The following is a 19,760-nucleotide window of genomic DNA, read 5'->3' as shown; positions in this document are numbered from 1 at the left end:
GCATTGGCCTGAGACCTAGATAACGGGAGTCTTCAGGACCAAATGTGGTGTGGAAGAAAGAAAACTGAATTTGAAGTTCCTTCCAGTTCCAAATTCTATGAGTCCATGAAGAAAAACATTGCTGTCATTCTATTTGCAGAGCCCCCCTCTCTACTCTCCACTTTTTGTGACCCTCACACCCTGGCCTGAGGACCCTGCTACTTTATAGAAGTTTATCTATTTTTCAGTCCTTGCTCTCCTTCAAAAGTGACAAAAAAAAATCTGTCTCCTCCACTATGCACAAAGGCCTCCTTTGTGAGGGGTCATAAAGGCTCTTCTGTGGCCTGGGTTCCCCTGGGACAGAACCCAGGGACCTCAGCCATTTGGTCAGCTTGCCTCTCTAAGTGAGGGACATACCCCAGGAATGGATCCTGTTCCCTGGGGAACGGTGACCCAGTCAGACGACCCTCTCCTACCCTAGGGAACTCTGCCTTCTCCCTGTCTATACCCCAACAAAAACCTGCTACCTACTAACAACTACCATGCTAACAGCTCTTTCTTCATGACAACACTGAGAGGCACCTTATTATTAGTCCTATTTTACAGACAAGGAAACTGAGGGCATGAAAAATGAGGTCACTTGCTCATGGTCAACTACTTAGTCAATGACAGGGCCAGGCTGCCTCTATAAACCTAGAAAACAGTCCAAAAAGGAAGGGATAGGCTGAATGTAGGGACTGAGGGTGGAGAACTACTAGGAAAGCCAAGAAGTCAATCTCGTGCTCCCCTGTGGAAGCTCTATAATTCATATCTCAACTCTTCTTCTTTTCCTGGGTGATTCTTGTCCTCTCCTTCCATGAACCCTCCACATTAGAGATCTATTTATTCGGGTCATGGGAAAGAGCACTGACTTTAGAGTCAGAGGATCTGAGTTCAAATATCATCTTTGACACAGTGTATTAGTGACCCTAGCCAAGATACTTTCCCCCAAACCCCAGTTTCCTCATCTGCAAATGAAGAAGTTGAACTAAGTGGCTTTGAGGACTTTTCTAGCACCAAATCTATGACACTGAGATCTTTTTAACAGTCTGTAGATACAAGGGAAGTTTACTTAGGTTTCCACCTGCTAGTCTTTACTTTTTTAAGTCAATTTTGAATAAAAGTAAGATATCAGTGATTGGGAAATGGCTAAACAAATTGTGTTCTCTAAATATCACAGAAAATTGAGGCATCATGAACAGAGAGAAGCATGGAAAGATTTACATCAACTGATGCAATATGAAATCAACAGAGCCAAGAGAACAATACACACAATGGCTGAGGCAATGTCAATTGAATTAAATGATCAAAACAGAAAATATTGTGAAGTTACAAAGAACAAGTTTGGCCCCAGAGATACAAGAAGATACCTCCTCCTACTCCTTTGCAGAAGTGCAAATCCATGGGTGTGGATTCTCTCACAGAACTTCAGACTTTTTATAATGTGTTGGTCCCTTTTGCTTAATTTTTTCCTCTTTTTGAAAAAAAAATCTTTGTTATAGGTGATGGTTCTCTGGAAATGAGGTAGAGAAGACATAGAGGGGGAAATCCAGGTGATTTATAAAATAAACCATAGATATGATTTTTAGAATTTTTTATAGATTATTATATTATATATATAAATATATATATATATAAAATATATTATAGAATAGATTTTTAGAATATTAAAATCATGTTTTGAACTCAAATTATCTTTGGTAATGGGAGTAAGTTGGGCATCTATGTGGTGTAGTGGGTAGACTGTAGGGCCTAGAGTTAGAAAGACTCATCTTCTTGAGTTCAAATCTGACCTCCAACACTTAGATTAGCTGTGTGACCCTAAGCAAGTCACTTAATTCTTTTTGTCTGAGTTTCCTCATCTGGAAAATGAGCTAGAGAAGGAAATGGCAAACTGCTCCAGTATCTTTGCCAAGAAAACTCCCAATAGGGTCACAAACAGTCAGAATTGTCTGAAAAAGGTTAAACAACAAAAGGGAGCAAGATTGTGCTCATCTTATGTTTCTCTGTTGCACCATGGATCAACCATAATGGTTACTGTCAGAACTCATTGCACATGAGTTGAAAGCACAAAACATCACCAGAAGAGAACAAGTATTAGAAAGGTGGCATGTGTGCCAGACACCAGCTTGTGATACTCAAAAGCCTGATGGTATTTTCCCAAATTCAATCCAGCCCATTCTCATTCTCCCAGTCAGTTCTGCTCTCTTGACTTGGCCTGTGTTCCTTGTCTAAGACTCGCATGCTTGGTGGACCATTCTGATGACTTGCTATTCCCACTGCAGGTTATGGTAGTCAATGAATTTCTACCCATTTTCTTTTCATTTGTTGACTAATACCTTCACTTCTCTTGAATTTCTACCCATTTTCTTTTCATTTGTTGACTAATACCTTCACTTCTCTTGAATTTCTACCCATTTTCTTTTCATTTGTTGACTAATACCTTCACTTCTCTTGAATTTCTACCCATTTTCTTTTCATTTGTTGACTAATACATTCAATTCTCTTGGCCTTCATATATATGTAATCTAAAAAAAAAAGAACAACATTGCCTAGAACAGAGATGCCTTTTGTGTCCTTGATCTGATAAAGCTACTCGTTCAATATTCATCTTCTTTACAGCACTTCAAGGACTGAGGAACTGAGTCCCAATGGGGTGGTTCTAACTCACCAATGATGAGAATGGTTTGGTCCACCATTTCCTCCACAAACTCTCTCAGAATGACCTACCACAGTGAGTTCTTGCACCAACTTTTTGAAGTTCTTTCCTTTCCCATTATTTTCACTCTTTCATGATGCAATATCCCTCTTAACTATTGAGCAAAGGTCTTTGAAGGGCTTTACAAATTAGTTTTAATCTTCTTACCTCATAAAGTCTTTGGCAATCCCTTCTCCTTGTTGGGCAAGGAGCAAAGCGGCTGCTAGCAGTCTGAGGCAGTTGACTTCTGTCCTCTTAACAAACGTGAATATATGATCTGCTTGATTTAATTAGCTGCTATTCTAACTGTGGATCTGAGCTAGTCACGTTCCTTCTCTATCGCTCAGTTCTTTTATCCATAAAGATGGAGGTCCCAGACTAGATATCATCTCAGATCCATTCTGACCCTCTGACTTTTCTCAGTGTTTGTCTGGAGAGCCTTATAGCTTCATAAGTAAAGGAGGGGGATGTTGGAAGGAATATCAAAAGCCATCCAGTCCAATGGAGATATAAATGGTAGTGATCAGAGCAATAATAACCCCCTTCGAAATCTTGCTCATCCTTCATAGTTCAACTCAGGTCACTCCACCAGGGAGCCTTTTCTGACCATCTCAGTCAATAATGGGAACCCTGGGAGCATCTGGGTGGCTCAGTGGATAAAGAGCCAGGTAGAGACAGGATATCCTGGGTTCAAATCTGGCCTCAGACACTTCCTAGCTGTGTGATCCTGAGTAAGTCACTTAATGCCCATTGCCTAACCCTTACCACTCTTCTGCCTTGGAGTCAATACACAAGGTTGATTCTAAGAAGGAATATAAGAGTTTTTTTTAAAATAAAAAATAATAATAATAGTGAGACCTCTTGGTTATTTAGAGTCTGATTCAATCATGATCCCAGATTGTTAATGTAGCCATGTCATCTCTGAGAGTTGCAGAAACTGGGATACAACACAAAATTTATCTTCACATATTTGAGGGTCTGTCATGTGGAAGAGAGATTACTTTTTTCTCTTTGGCTCCAAAGGGTGGACCTGGGGAGTAATGGATGGAAATGACTAAGGGGTAAACTGAGGCTACATGGAAGAAAAACTTTCCTCACAATAAGAGCTCCCCTAGAGTAGAAAGGGCTATTTCAGAAGGTAGTGGGTTTCCCATCACTGGAGGGCTTCAAGAAAGTGCTATAAAGATATTCTTTAAAAGGAATTCCTTTTCAGATTTTGGTCAATGGGTCTTTGAAATCTCTTCCAGCTCTGAGATTCTGTGAGTCCAAGAGGGAGGAAATGGTTGATCCAGGGATGTACATCTTGGAAATAATAGAGCCAAGACACAGGATCTGTGTCTGAAAGCCCCAACATTCTTCCCATTAAGTCTACCTGCCAAAGGGAGCAGACTATCACCATGGACAGAGCAACTCCAACCCTCTATTCACTGCAGTTCAAGGTTTCAAATCCTAGCTTGTAGGAGTGGGTAAGGCACTTTCCCATCCTAGGACTCAGTTTCCTAATTTGTCCAATGCGAAGACTGAACTAGGTGGCTTCTGAGACCCTCTCTAGCTCTACTGCTGTGAGCCGGTGAGCCTGCTAGGTAGATACTTTGCCCCACATCTCCTAAAGCCAGTTCCCTTGGGCCCAACCAGGTGAAAGCTAGTCCAAATAGGCATAATTGCATCCATGTGTCACTGAGTGACAGTAACTGGAAGATTCATCCTTCCTCCCACCTTTGGCTAACAGATTGACATCATGCCTGGGGACTTGGGGAGGCTCCGAGACCCCGGGCTCTTTGAGTCAGTGCACGCCCTTTCTAAGCCCTGGAAATTCCAGGGGAAAGGTCAGCCTCCATTTCTGGATCCAGACCACAAATCCTTCCAACTCTCGATTCTCAAACCAGTTTGTCCTCCAGGGGAGCCCCTCCCTTCTCCTCCTCCCTGGGAACTGGCCCAAGTCCAAAGGTGCAAGCTTGGAAAGGGAGCCAAGGAGATTCCAAGGGTGATAAGCTGGCAAGGCAGGCTACAAGATGCCCCCCGGGATAGCACATAGCACAGTGGGGCACTCAGCTCCATCATCCTCTGGTGTTACCCAACTTCAGCTACATCCCTCCTGCAAGCTCCTACACATGCTGAAACGTAGGCTGGGAGAACATCTGTTTGCAGAGGGCGGCATGAACTTGAATGCTGGTTCCTCTCTCTCCTCCCACTCCCAGCTGTGGCCTCTTTTCCCAGGCAAGTTCTGGACCTTCTGCTCCTTCTTGACACACCTTCTCCTACAGTCTCACTCACCCCTGACTTTCACCTGGTATAGGTGATGCTTGGCTATAAAAGTCTAATTAAATCTGGAAAACAAAAAAACTGCCGGAGGGCTTCAGACTGGGGACCAATGTGTCCAATCCTTTCATTTTACAGATTTGGAAACTGAGGCCCATAAAGATGGAAGTGCCTTCCCCAGGGAGAGCAGGAAGGAATGAGTATTTATTAAATGCCGACAATGTGCTGGGCTTAGGGCTTTCTAGATGTTCTCTTGTGGGTTATCATATCTCCAGTGGATTATTTTATGCCCTCCTTGCCCACACCTCAAGTCTTACTGGACTTTGTTCTACTTACCCCGACCCCCAATTGGCTTCACTAAGGTTTTGCCCAAAGTCCAGCCTCAACATGCCCCAAACCAAATGGGTCAGCTTTGTCATCTCTCCCTCTCCCGCTCCCCCAACCCCAACTCCCAACTGAACTTTTACTCCCAATTCCCCGTCTTCTTCCCAATCTCCCAGCCTGGAAACCTTCCGGCAATCTTTGACTCTTCCTTCTCCCCTTCCTCAGTTTTTTGTTTTCCAGATTTAATCAGACCTTTACAGCCAAGCACCACCTAAACCAGGTGAAAGTCAGGGGTGAGTGAGACTATAGGAGAAGGGGTGTCAAGAAGGAGCAGAAGGTCCAGAACTTGCCAGAGGACAAACAGCCTGCTTTCTGACTGGTTCCCTATCTGTAAAATGGATGCAACAATAATAATAATAACACCTATGCTCTAAGGGGGTTGTGAGAATCCAATGACATGACATAATAATTTACGTCTGTTTGAAAGATGTCTGTTTAGCAAAGATAGTGGTTAAGTGACTTGTCCAGGGTCCCGTGGCTCCTAACTATTTCTGGTCACATTTGAACTCATATATTCTTGACTCCAAATCCAACCCTCTATCCACTGCATTTCCTAACTCACTTTTTTCCCCTGTAAAGTATTTGCAAACCTTAAAGCACTGTATACGTTCTATCTACTATTGCTATTATTATCGTTACTGTTACTGTATTAGCACATCAGTCTCTTGTCTCCTACCATATTCTTTTCATCCAATTAAATTCATTTCAAAAGCTACATGACCTTGGTGAACTATTTCAACTCTCCAAGACTCAGTTTACTTATCTGTAAAATGGGGATAATAACACCTGTTTGATAAATCCTCCAGTGCTATACTTTACTGGCAGATACCATATGAACATGAATTGGATCAAAGACCAAAGAAGGCAGGTCACCCAAACCAACTCTCCCTCTCATTTTGCCTTTCACAGATCTGACTTTGGGGAAATCTGAGGGGGATTCTCTTGGCCGTTTATATTACTATCTCCATTTTACTACTTTACCTTACTAATTCTGCCCTGGGCCATGCCATCCTGGCCCGGGAGAGAGCCCATGCCCCCTTCTTGCCGTACTTCACTCTAGCCACAGACCCGTTAGCCCATGTCCCAATTTGCCCTCCCCACACTCATTCCAACCATCAAATCAAAACTGTCATTACTCCTGCAAGAGCTTTGTCTATCCACCATGTCCTAGAGCCCCACTCACCATCCCCAAGGCCAAGAGGCCCTTCCCTGGCCAACACTCCCTTTCATTGGTTTATCTCCCAATTAAAATATAAGGTTCTCCAAGGCAAAAACATGGCTCCCTTCTGTATGTGTAATTCCTCTCTGACCCCAAAACCCAGCCCAGTGCCTGGCACATAGTAAGCATTTACTAAACCCTTTTTCTATAAATTCATTTATTCTTTAATTCACTCTACTAACTTATTCATTAATTCATTCTACTAACTCACTTATTAATTCATTTATATAAATGTATGATTATTCTATCCCTTATTATTATTAAATTCAGCAGATGCTCCCCCAGAATTTGTCGAGCACAAGATGGAAAGCATCATGGAAGAATGGAGAAGAGGCCAGCCTTGCAGTTGGAAAGACTTGCATTCGAGTCCTGCCTCTCCTACATACTAGTGTCAACTAGGAAAAACACAAAACTACTAAAGTAGTCAGTTAGAACCCAGTCTTTAATCAGGAAAGAGATTGTGTTCAATATTCAGCCGCCACACAGAGTCAAGTGCCTAAAAACCACACAGAGCCAAGGGCTCTGGGACTCTGGGAACAGTATCTCTGGGAGGACCAACACGCGAGAAGATTCTCCAAAGAATAATAAACATGGGGATCTTCTATACCTTCAGTGGAGCTCAGGATACCAAACATACACTGACAGGTTGTAAGCAGGCTTGGAGAGGAGGCTATAGCCAGAGGCTGGGCTATCAGGGAGTGGTCTGCTACAAGGGATACTAAAGAGAGTCCAGCCAAGGTCTGGGCTTCCTGGGAGATGACTCTGATGCAATAGGAGAAGCTCCTAAGAAAAAAGGAGGACTTAGCATTTGATTAGGGCACCTAGTCCCACCCAAGATGGGATCTATTGTTCAGTCTGGGACTTCAGGGGCAAAACTGGGGCTCCCCAAAACCCAGCTGACACCAGCCAAATCACTTCAGCTCTCAGTGTCCCAGGCCAATCTCCAAGAGCATCCATCATAGATACATTCTCTTTAGTGATAACATCTCTGCTCCAGAAGACAAAAACTAACACAGAAACTAGGCAGGGTGTAGTGCCAGTGCTAGAGGATAATAATGAATAGGAGCTTATAATCTAGAGGGAAAAGATGTGCATCCAAAATAAAATATGAAAGGCCTGAAGAAGACATCCCAACAAAATGTCCTGAGAAAAGTGAGAATGGGGGAAAAGTCCCTTTCAGCTGGGAGATCCTGGAGAGCTTCATAGCAGAGGTGGTATCCGAGTTGGGGCTCGAGCTCAGGGAAGGGTTTCAACAGAAAAAGAGCTCCAGGAGAAGTGGGTAAAGAGCAATGGTCTGCAATAAGATCAGGCAGGCCGGTTGGAAAGAGGGATTGTGGGGTGGCAGGTGGCCAGCCCTTCTTCAAAAGACTTTCTCCTCCACCTTCTAGGATTCCATATTTGGGGTTCTCTTCCTCCCTTTCTGTACATGCTTCTGTTTCTAAAATCATAGATTTACCACTGTGAGGAGCCTTAGCATCCAATGGGTCCAAGCCCTTCATTTACAGATGACAAACTGAGACCCAAGACCACAGATCTTGGGACTACTAAGGTAAGAGTTGAGCCAGGATTCCCTGCGGTCTAGTACCCTCATCTGGACATCTCGCTGCCGGCCTCAATAGGGAAGTTTCCCCAGAGTTCAAAGTGGACAAAGTACCTCAGCAGTTACTTACCTGCAGAGGCCTCTTCTTTTTCCAATGTGCTCTCAAGGTACAGGTTATCCAAGGCATTGTTGAGGGACTCTTTGGAGAGGTGCTGATGGTCAGGTAGGATGCTGGACCCCCAAAAAGAGAGACAAAGAGAAAGTAAGAATATATAGAGGGGCAGTTAAGTGGCTCAGAGGATTAAAAGCCAGGCCTAGAGTTGGGAGGTCCTGGGTTCAAATCTAACCTCAGCCACTTTCTAACAGTGTGACCCTGGGTAAGTCACTTAACCCCACATTCCCTAGCCCTCCCCAATTTTCTGCGTTGGAACCAATGCTCAGTTTTGATTCTGAGACAGAAGGTGAGAGTTTTTTTTTTAAAGAAAGAAAAAAAATACAAGGACAAAGGAATTTCTAGAGTGGAAAGAGCCCTGGTTTGGGAGTGAGGAGTCCTAGGTTCCAGCCCTTGCTTGGCCATGAATTCTTACACCATGATCTTGGCTAAGTCCCTTCCCATCTTAGCACCTCAATTTCCTTATCTATAAAAATAAGGAGTTTGGACTAGGTGGTGTGACAGGTTCTTTCCAGCTCTGGCATTCTCTGTTCCCCATTCCAATATCCTTCTAGCTCCGACAGTCAATGCTCTGAATGGACATGTTTCCAAGGAGGACACCCCAAACTACAAGCTTGTACTTTTCGCTGCTTGTGCCCTCATCTCCACCTCCTGCTTTCTTGGCTCCTGTCAAGTCTCAGCTAAAATCCCATCTTCTCCCAGAAGCCTTTCCTGATCCCCTGGAATGCTAGAGCTTCCCCTTGAGCTAACCCCTCCGATTTGTAGGTAGCTGTTTGCATATTGTCTTTCCCCGAGACTGGGAGCTCCTTGAGGACAGGGCAGGGCAGGGCCCGAGTTCTTGCCTTTGTCTTCAGCCCAGTGCCTGGCATGAGTAAAGGCATAATAAATCCTCAGTCACTTAAGCTGACCGTCTCTGTCTAACACGTGTAACTGGCAAAGCCCTGTCTCCAAGCAACCACTGCGGTATTTTTCATCCTAGGTGAGAGCCACATCTTTATCGTCCCACCTGAGAGAAGGAGAGGTGCCAGAGCTGGGATGGGGAGTCTCTGGCAGGGCTCAGCAGGCCAGGAGGCGGCTGGAGAGAAGGCAAAAGCCAGCCTCACCCAGTGACCATTCCTTCTCCTCCTCCATCTTGTTGGCACCCATCCCAAGACTGATTCCAAGTCCTGCCCACCTCTCTTAGGGGCACCTAGAATAAACATCACTCTCTTTCTACTCCACTCTGAGAGTCACAGTTTCCCCCCAACAACCCTGGAGAAGAGGGAACATCAGTTGAATTATCTCCATTTTGTAGATGAGGAAACTAAGGCAAAGGGAAGCCTCTTAACCAAAGTGACGTGGCCCAGAAGGACCAGAGCTGTGAATGGAGCTCAACAGTCTTGGCATGATCGTATATCATTTCCTTGACACTGATGATGGTGGTAGATTCCTTGGCTCTGGTTGGAAATTCTGCAGCAAAAACCTGCCAGACCCCAGCATTGAGAACAAACCCCTCATAAATTCATCATTGATCTAGAACTGGAAAGAACCTGAGAGAGAGCATCTGGTCCATCTTCTTCATTTTACAGATGAGGAAACTGAGGCCCACAGGGGGAAGTGCCTCGCCCAGGGTCATACAAGCAGCCAAGGTGGGAACTGAACATAAGTCCCCTGACCCCAAGTCAGCTAAGACTCTTAAAATGCCCAACATCCACATTTGTAACCAGAACAGCTGGCCCAATATCCAGGGGCAGGAAGGGTTGGCCATGTCAGGTCACCATGATGCCACCATTCTGAAATGTTTCATTTTTGTCTTCACATTCTTAGCACCTCCAACATAGTAGGAGGCTGGCACATAGTAGGCACTTAATAATAGGTAATTGGTTGGTTGAACCCATCTCTTCCTAATACCCATGAAGAGAAAGGCCTGAAGGGCACCCTGGAACAGGGAAAGAGAATGGGTGCAGCATCATGCTGGTACCATCTGGTTCAAGAATCCTTGGCCTCCACCCCAGCCTCACAGCCATTCTATGTACCCTGCCCCTGACCAATGCCTTCTTTGCTCCCTTTGTCCATAGCTGTTGACTTGGCAAAGCTCTTGGATGACTTTGCTATTAGGCCCCTCTTCCATAGCCCAGACACTTACGAGTACATGGAAATGGTCTCCAGCATCCTTTAGAATGATCCAAATGGGGCATGTTGTCCCCTACTGAGGCTTCAGTATGTTTTCTGGGAGGGATAGCAAGCAATACTGGCCCACTAAGACCTTCCATGATGGAGAACATTCCCTTTCCTGGCATGCTTTCTCCATCTTCCCAGCCCAACCTCTGGTGAAAGCGAAGCCAGGACCACTGGCCATCCTTCATTCCCAAAGATGGCCATCAATGGCCTTTTGGTCCTTGGGGTTACCAGAGGCCCAGGGAAGAGAACAGCATCTAGCCTCAGGGACAATACAGAATCACAGTGTTTTAGGAGCATCTAGCTTGACCTTTAGTGAAGCTGGAATCTGTTCTAAAACAATGCTAGTCATCTAGTCCCCTCGTGCCTGAGGGACCCCAAGGTGAGGATCGCTATTCTGGCCAGTTTTACACGATTCTTATTTTGATGAAGCTTTTTCAAATAAGGAATTGAAATAAGCTTTTGTATAACTTCCATAGGCTTCTCCTAGTTGAGAGACCAAGAGGAATAAGCCAGATCCCTTCCCCAATACAACAGCAGCTCCAGTGCTTGAAGACAGCTTCTCTACTCCCAGCTAAACTCCCCCATCTCCTCTTTGGACCCTTGGATGGCAGGGCCTGCAGGCTCTTCACCACCTTAGTCATCCTCCTTTCTGATGCCCTTAGGACTAGACCAATCCACTGTCCCTTCCTTCTTCCAAAGGCTTTCTGAGGGGGAGAAGAGGGACTGTGGGCAAATTACCTTCTCTGAACATTCTGTCTTAAGTTTTTCAGACGCGGTAGATTCAAACTGAGCTTTCGAGCCTGTATAGTCCCTCCTGGAGGAAGTCTGTTCAAAAACCTAAGATTAATTTTAGAGTGATACAAGTCAAGAGATTAGTGGGAAGGTGGAGGAGATGGAGGAGAACAGGGGGCATGGACGTCAAGCCACAGCCCCTGGGTTATCAAGCACCATCCCTGATGGGTAAACATCAAGAACTCCAGCCACCCTTCAGGACCTGGCTCCAAGCAGGATTCCTACCCGCTCTTCCATTCTCACTAAGAATATATCCTTCAGGATCAAGAGGGGTGAACTAAGGACCCAAAACCCTTCCAGAGTGAGGGAGTCATAGGACTTCAAGCATAAAGACTCTGGAGGACTCCCTGCCTCTACTTCTGAAGGCAGCCAACTGATATTATCCCCCCCCTTGGCTTTATCTAGGCTGTTTATGAATTTCCCAGAACCCAGAAGATCAGACCTTAGACTCAAGCCATTTTCTCCAACAAAGAATGTGGCAGAATGTAACAGGAAAAGGACCAACACGGGAGAGTTTAGACCCTCCTTTTTGCCATGAACAAGGTGTATGACTTCTTCAAATCTCAATTTCTTGAGCTGTCAAATGAAGAGATTGAGCTAGACAGTGTCTAAGACCCCAGCCAATTTTGACTTTCTGTGTTCCCTAATTCTAAGTTCTAAGGTCCCCTCCAGCTTGGACAATCTATGTTTGTTTTACATTCTGAGTTTTAATGTTTCCTCTGGCTCAGATATCCTATGATTCTACTTTGAATGGTTATAAGCAATGCTGGTTCACTGACATTGGTTTCTCTACTAAGTGGTCACCTAGATCAAAAAGAGAAAATCATATAGGTGACAACAATCTACTATTATCTGAGTTTCTTATAATAAAACAAATTTATATTTTTAAATTTCCATTCAAGAAGAATCACACACTATCATAAGTCAATCATTTTTCAAATGACTGAATGAGAACCAAACAGAATCAATCATTAGCTTTGGAGTTGGAAGGGGTATTAGTGTTCATCCAAGATCAGAGGTTTAGAACTGGAAGGGACCTTAGAGTTCATCTAATCCAACCCTTTCATTTTATAGATGGAGAAACTAAGACCTTGATGGACAAGTTAAGGGAATATAAGAAACCCAACTTCCATCTCTAGAGTAATTCATAGTCTCAATATGTTTTTGTTGCTCTTTTTCAGTCATTTTCAATCATGTGTCTCTTTTTGACCCTATTTGGGGTTTTCTTAGCAAAGATACTAGAGAGGTTTGGTCATTCTCCAGTTCATTTGACAAATGAGGAAACTGAGGACAACAGGGTGAAGTTACTTGCCCAGGGTCATACAGCCAGTAAGTGTTTAAGATCAGATTTGAACTTAGAAGTTCAGTCTTCCTGGCTCCAAGTCTAGCCTCTATCCACTATACCACCAAGCTGCCTTTATGCACAGATCTCACTTTTGCTGGTGTCTTCTGTCCATTGAAAGATCTCTGCTCTGGAAAAGGGGACCCATCACTTCAGGGGAGGTAGTTCTACCATTTTGTCCATTTAGACACAAGAGGGAAGGTCTTTGCCAAGCTTCGGCTCTCATGTTTATCATCAACAGACCCAGGTCAGAAACTTCTACCCATAACTGCTGGTCTCTCACTCTTTTCCCTTCTGTCCTCATTTTAGTTTGGAGGGGCTGTGCCTCCCTCCATCATGGCTGATCACAGATGGCTCCTTGGCTCAATGTCTTTGGGTAATGAGCTGTGCCACATAAGTCAATTTTCCAGATAACTAAAGCTTAACCCTTTAGGCGCTAAGGCTGGAAAAAACCAAAATTAAACAGCTAACCTCTTTGGGCTTCATCTTCCTCATCTCTAAACAGAGGTGGGGCAACTAGATACCTCGAAGTTCCTTCCAGATCTACAAACCTAAAGCTTGGACTTCAATCTCAGCTCTGCTATTTGCTGTGTGACCATATTAGGTGTCACAACCTCTCTGGACCTCTGATTCCTCTGTTCTAAAGTAAAGAGGTTGAATCAAAGGACCTCTAAGGTCCCTTTAAGGGACTAGTCTAGCTTCTTTTTGCAGAGAAAGGGAGGTGAAACCATTTCCCCAATGGCAAAGCCCAAATTCGAAGCAGGGAGTGATCTCTCTACTGTCCCACACTGGGTTCAATGATGCCTCTGTCTATTGCACTCTACAGACCCATTTGCCCTAACACCAAAAGACTCCAGAATACTGGAACATCTTGATATTCATGCCCCAATTTCTAAAAATCATGTTTTCTGTCTGCCCAGTGAAGATGTTCTTCCTACCCTCTGTGTTATGGGTTATTGAGCAGTAGATGGCTCAGCTTATTAGACATGTGTGCCAAATAAGAGTCAACAGTGAGGGATTTGCCTCTATGAATAAAGTATGACAGTCTTAGCGCACAGACCTGATGTCCAACTGGGGTGTTCAGAGACTTGGTCTGCTCCCATCCTGGTTCTTGGCACCTCCCAGAGGATTCTGGCTGCCAACTAAGGGATTTCTTCCTCAGGGAGGTGCCACCAAGCTATCATAATAATTGTTATCGTATTGTTTCTGCTACACTGCCAAAGACCACTCTTCCTAGGTTAAAAGACTAGGGCAGTTGGCGGAGGTTCCAGAGATAATTAGCCACTTCCTCTGATATTGCATCACTGTGAATTACATCGATAATAATAACTGTGGATACAGCACTCAGCAGACAGTCTTGGGTGTTATTCTCTTCAAGGATAAAGATGGAGGACAAAGAAATGGAAGTCCTGAAGGGGACAGCTACGGGTCTTCTTGCTAAGCCCCCAAACTCCTACGTTGGTGGTCCTGGGTTTGACTCAGATGCCATTCCAGAGCTGGGGCACCAGTTGACTATGGCACGGTGGTCCACGGGTCACTGAGCACAGAGTAGATGCTTAGCAAACATTTTTGATAACAGTGATTAGGACCTAGAAGAGATCTAGAGGGAGGGGAAGAACAGAAAGGCATTCCTTTTCCCTTTTACTTACACTAGTCTAGACTGTTCTAGCTCTTGTGGTCATGTTCTCCCTTTCTTCCTCCATCTCTTAGGCTACACACCTTGCCAGGGTGAACCTCGAGAGAAGAATATTCCTGGGATAAGACAACACAGGGCAAAGGAAATAGCCCTGGATTCAGAGTCACAGGACCTGGTTCCAAGACCCAGCTCTTTCGCTACCTGTGTGATCCTAGCCAAATCACTTAGTTGACTTCTCCGTAGCTCAGTTTATCCATCTGTAAAGTGGAAGACTTAGATTGGATGCCACCTAAGAGCCCAAGATAGCAGCATGGTGCCGGAGATGGAAGGCTGGACGTGGAGTGGAGAGGATCTGCCTCAGACCCTTGCTAGCTGTGTGTTCTTGGACAAGTCAGCTAATATTTTTTCAACCTTGACTTTCTCATCTGTAAATGGGCATAATAATAGTACCTCCCTTACAATTTTGTTGTGAGGCTCAAATAAGATTCAAATATGACACATTTTGTTAACTTTAAAGCCTTTATATATGCTATTATTATTATTAACGATGATAGTAATAATAATAATAATACCTAAGGCCCCCAATCCTATGATTTCTTGATATTGGGGCAGACTCCCATAAACACTTGGAAGAGTTGGGATTTCTTTGGTTGTGAGTTTGAACCTTTTCCCCTTTAACAAATGCTTTTAAGTAGAGAAGAAAGAGACCTAGCTTTGAAGCAAACGGGTCTTGAGTTCAAAACCTGCATCTGTCATATAAATCTTGGTTGGCCTCATGCTACCTCTCTGGTCTCAGTTTCCCCATCTATAAAATGAGTAGATTAGATTGGATGGTTTCCTTGGTTCCTTCCAGGTCTAGCTAGCTCTAGGGTCCCATGATCCTGTGCTCTGGCTTTCTGATGATGAGCCTCTCTATATTTAGGCGATCCTTGAAAGGGAGATAGACCTGGCCCATTGTTAGGTCAGGACTCCAAGCCTTTCCAACATGGTGCAGGACTTCTGCTGGCACAGCCTCCAATTGCTCAGGGTTGCCTCTATGGCATAGAAGCACCAGGGGACAACCTTCATAAATGGGGCCAATCATCCAAGTTTAGAAAAAGGGGGATTAAGAATAGCTGGCCTTGGACAAGCACTTTAAAGTTTGCAGAAAACTTTGCCTCTCTTGTCTCATTTGAGCCTCACACCATCTTTGTGCAGAGTGAGGTACTATTATCACCTCCATTTTCAAGATGGGAAACTGAGGTTCAGAGACACTGAATGGTTTGCTCAGGATCACACAGCTAGGAAATATCTGCGGCTTGCTTTGAACTTCTCATCTAGGGCTCAATCCTTGAAAAGTCTCCCACCCAAGGCAGCAAGGTTGCACAGTGGATAGAACACCAAACCTAGAGTCAGGAAGACTCATCTTCCTAAATTCAAATACACACTAAGATATTTACTAGCTGTGTGACCCTGGGCAAGTCACTTCTCCCTGATTGCCTCAGTTTCTTCATCTGTAAAAGGAGCTGGAGAAGGAAATAGTGAACCACTCTAATATCTTTGCCAAGTAAACCCAAAAAGGGGTCACAAAGAGGTGGACATGACTAAAATGACTCAACACCAAAAATAGCAGTAGAGAGTGTATGTATCATAGAGCTCTGAAGAAAACAAATTATCAAACATGCTAATTTCCCTAAACAGCATGCCATAGAAAAATCAACTTTTGGAAGCAGCTGGTAGTGCAATGACTAGAGCATCAGGCCTAGATTCAGGAGGTTCTGGGTTCAAATTCGACCTTAGCTATGTGATCTTGAGCAAGTTGCTTAACCCCAATTGCCCAGCCCTTACGTTTTTCTGTTTTAGAATTGATACTAAGACAGAAAGTAAGAATTTTAGGAGGGAAGGAAGGAAGGAAGGAAGGAAAGAAGGAAGAAATGGAGGAAGGAAGGGAGGGAGGAAAGGAAGAAGAAAGGAAGGGAGGAAAGGAGGATGGGAGGAAGGAAGGGAGAGAGGAAAAGAAGAAGAAAGAGAGGGAGGGAGGGAGGGAGGAAAGTAAGAAGAAAGGGAGGGAGGCAGGGAGGGAGGAAGGAAGGAAGGAAGGAAGGAAGGAAGGAAGGAAGGAAGGAAGGAAGGAAGGAAGGAAGGAAGAAGGAAGGGAGGAAGGGAGGAAGGGAGGGAGGGAGGAAGGAAGGAAGGAAGGAAGGAAGGAAGGGAGGGAGGAAGAAAGGAAGGGAGGGAGGAAGAAAGGAAGGGAGGGAGGAAGGAAAGAAGGAAGGAAGGAAGGAAGGAAGGAACGAAGGAAGGAAGGAAGGAAGGAAGGAAGGAACAAACGAAGGAACGAAGGAAGGAAGGAAGGAAGGAAGGAAGGAAGGAAGGAAGGAAGGAAGGGAGAGAGGAAGGGAGGGAGGGAGGGAGGAAGAAGAAAGGGAGGGAGGAAAGGAGGGAGGAAAGGAAGAAGAAAGGGAGGGAAAAAGGGAGGAAAGGAGGAAGGGAGGAAGGAAAGGAAGAAGAAAGGGAGGGAGGAAGACTTCCCTAATTGTCCTGCAATGTCAGTGACCAACAAGTGATCTCTGTGAGTGGGCTCCCATAAGTCTTTTGGTGAGGAAACAGATGAAGACAAAGAAGTCACTTGGATGATATTAGGGATAAGATGGTAAGTGACCAAGAAAAAGAAACCTGAACCCAAGTATATAGATGAAGCCCCAATTTAGGGCCCAACCTGGTCCCACCAAGGAGTGTTTTTTTCATGTCTTTGAGAGCAAGAATGCCAGGTAGGGGTCTGGCCAGGGGAGGAGGTGGGGGACATGTTCTCCATAAGCAGGGTTAGGGTCAGTCCACAATCCTTACAGTGTCTTCAGAATGGAGCGAGCTGACCTGAGCAGGAGAACCTCGGGCATCTTGCCCCACCAATGGCTCCTTGTTTACCCTGGGGAGATGAGAACCAACTGCATCAGCCTAAGAGTGGCTGGGCTACCCCGAATGGTTCTGGAACAGAGATGGATGGGAAATGAGTCAGATCTTAGCAGGTTTCTTCCCTCCTCTCCCCCATTCCCTATCCTGAAAGGAGAGATGGGTGGAGTGTTTTTCTCTGCCTCTAACCCCACCTACGATTCCATTCTGGGTATGATTCATTGTCTGTCCCTGGCACCATTGTACCCAAGTCCAACTGCAGTCTTCACTCCCTGACCCATTCTGTCTGGAATCAGCTCTGCACCCAAAACAAATCCAGCTGGGACTCTCCTTTGGTTGCCTCCCTAGTTGACCTCTTATCAATGTTAGGAGACTTTGGCTCTCCAATCCTGGAAAGCCACCCCACAAGCTAGAATGCTCCAGACAAATGGCTGAGCTCATGGCTATCTTAGTGTCAGTTGGGGGTGCCAACCACCCCCTTTCCCTATTCTTTCTGGCCCCCAGTTCCTTCCTGAGTGAATCACGGCATGAGAGCTGAGCTTTGGGGGCAGGTCTGAGAAGCTCTGACCTGCCTTTCCATTTCCAAGGTATATAATTTCCACCGTACTCCCAACCTCAAGCCTGGAGCTAGGAAAATATCTTTAATCAAACAAGCCAGAGCCTGGCAGAGCCATTCTCCAGTAAATCCCTTGACCCACGGCTGTGCCTCTTCAGCAGTCTCACCTACATGGCACTCCCTCCCTTAAACCAGGCACTTTGTACACTCGAGAGACCTCGTGGTTCTGCTCGTGGTTCTCTCTCGTGGTTCCGTGGGTTCTGCTAAGAGCCCGCTTCTTCTCTCCCATATCCCCTAACTCGGGCAAGCCCTCTTGGCCTCCTCCTTCCCAGCCATGGCAAGGTTCACTCACAGTGGAGGGGGCACCCAAAGCTGGGGCTGGCTGCTGGGCCCGAGCTTCAGGCAGGCTAGCACAGGTCCCGGAGGGTACTTCAGTTTGACTGGGCTCCTCCGGGCTCCTCAGGCATTGACAGACGTGGCCCACTGCATCACCTGGGTTCTCACAGCAACTAAGTATATTCATGTGTGGGAGTTGCCATGGGTGAAAGGGAGGAGAATCTGAGCCGTGGGGTGTGGAGGGACCCACCCTGATCTCGCCTGTAATGACTCCCCAAAGTAGACCTGCTGGCTGCCAGGGAGGGGGGTGTGTCGCTCCTTGCTTACTCTCTGACCTATATTACAGATGTTTTGGCTGCCCACCTAGAGAGCAACGATAGCGAAGGCTGATGTTCTGTAAATGCCCAGGAGCAGTTGGAAAAAGTAGAAAGGAGAGGAAGGAAGTGGGAGGGGAAAGAAGGCAGAATCACCCATTGGTGCAGCAGCCTTGGCCACCATTCCTGGTGGGAGAGCAGCCAGCCTTGGGGGCAAAGATGGCGGACAGGTAGGAGCTCAGCCTCCTGCTGAGGAAAGAAGGGTGATGAGCTGAAGGACAGAGGCGAAGCAATTAGGTGGGAGAGGGAAAGAACTAAGAGAACAAGCCATCATCTTGACAGAAACTTGGATGGGGAAATGGGGAAGGGGAGAGAGGAGGAGGAGGGGGGAAATTTTTCAGAGAAAAATCTATTCTCAACTGCCCAGAGAACACAGAAGTTGGGATGGGTCAATGTTTTAAAAGAGTCAGTCAGAAATGTTCTAACTGTGTGACCCTGGACAAGTCACTTAACCCCCATTCTGCCTTGGAACCAATACACTATATTGATTCTAAGACAAAAGAGAAGGGTTAGAAAAAAAGTGGTCAGATTGGCTGGGTGACCTTGGACAAGTCACTTAACCCCCATTGCCTAGCCCTTACCACACTATTCTGCCTTGGAACTAATACACAGAATTGATTCTAAAGCAGAAAGTAAGGGTTTACCAGAGAAAAAAAAAGAGTCAGTCAGTCAATGATCCCTGTCCTACCCCACCTCCAGCTGTCCCTGGTCCCCAAGGAAAGGGCATAGAAATACAGAAGTCCACACCAGCCTCTTTAAAGGGGACCATTTCTTTGTCAATGGCCATGATGCTCTTCCCAAAGGATGAGTGGAGACCGAACTCCCTCCTACTCACCTCAGGGACCCAGCAACAGCATCCAAACCCTTTGAGCCAGCCTTCAAGGTGTTTATACACACCCAATAAAACTGAGCCATGGAGGAAATTAGGCATCTCCATGGCGTCTTTTCTCATCCCTCACTGCCCCCGTCTTGAGGTTGACCTGCAGCTCAGAATCACAGGATCTCCGAGTCCGAAGGACCCTCAGACATTCCCACCCATCCCTTTATGTGAGCAGGAATCCTCTCCATGGGCCCTTCTTAAAAACCCTCAGGGACAGGGAGCTCATTACCAGAGACAATACAAAGAATTCTGGGCTTGGAGGATTCTGGCTTCTATCAGGGATGAGATGCTCCCTAGCTCTGGGACCCTTATTATTAGAGATCAAAATATTTGCAATATGTTACTCACAGGGGTTATTTTTTAAACTAAGCCTGTGATTTCTTGGCATGGGGAGAGCACTCAGTGAAGAGCCCCCTCTGTCAGGGCACATCCATGCCTACTCTGAAATTCACAGTCTTGGAGAATTGCCTTGGATCTTGCTGAAGATTATCCAACCAGAGTGTGT

At 45.5% G+C, this 19,760-nt stretch overlaps 1 protein-coding gene across 4 annotated transcripts in view; it reads right to left on the bottom strand.

Moving 5' to 3' along the window:
- The window catches only part of ACSBG1 (acyl-CoA synthetase bubblegum family member 1), a 109,874-nt gene that overhangs the window by 35,801 nt on the left and 54,313 nt on the right, over window positions 1-19,760 (bottom strand). Inside the window, exons 1-4 of one of the 4 annotated variants that reach the window (XM_007478012.2) lie at window positions 18,018-18,192; window positions 17,047-17,184; window positions 11,189-11,287; window positions 8,249-8,349 (exon numbers count right to left, since the gene is read on the bottom strand). In XM_007478012.2, coding sequence (XP_007478074.1) covers window positions 8,249-8,349; window positions 11,189-11,287; window positions 17,047-17,096 — 250 coding nt within the window. In that variant the 5' untranslated portion in view covers window positions 17,097-17,184; window positions 18,018-18,192. Of the gene's footprint in view, window positions 1-8,248; window positions 8,350-11,188; window positions 11,288-17,046; window positions 17,185-18,017; window positions 18,193-19,760 lie in introns of those variants that run through there. The other 3 variants (XM_007478014.2, XM_007478011.3, XM_001376854.5) reach the window with 3 other exon arrangements.

Source organism: Monodelphis domestica, chromosome 1 (genome assembly GCF_027887165.1).
Source record: "Monodelphis domestica isolate mMonDom1 chromosome 1, mMonDom1.pri, whole genome shotgun sequence".
NCBI classification, from domain to species: Eukaryota; Metazoa; Chordata; class Mammalia; order Didelphimorphia; family Didelphidae; genus Monodelphis; species Monodelphis domestica.
Note: the sequence above shows the minus strand (reverse complement) of the source record. Positions and strands in the feature narration are given on the sequence as shown.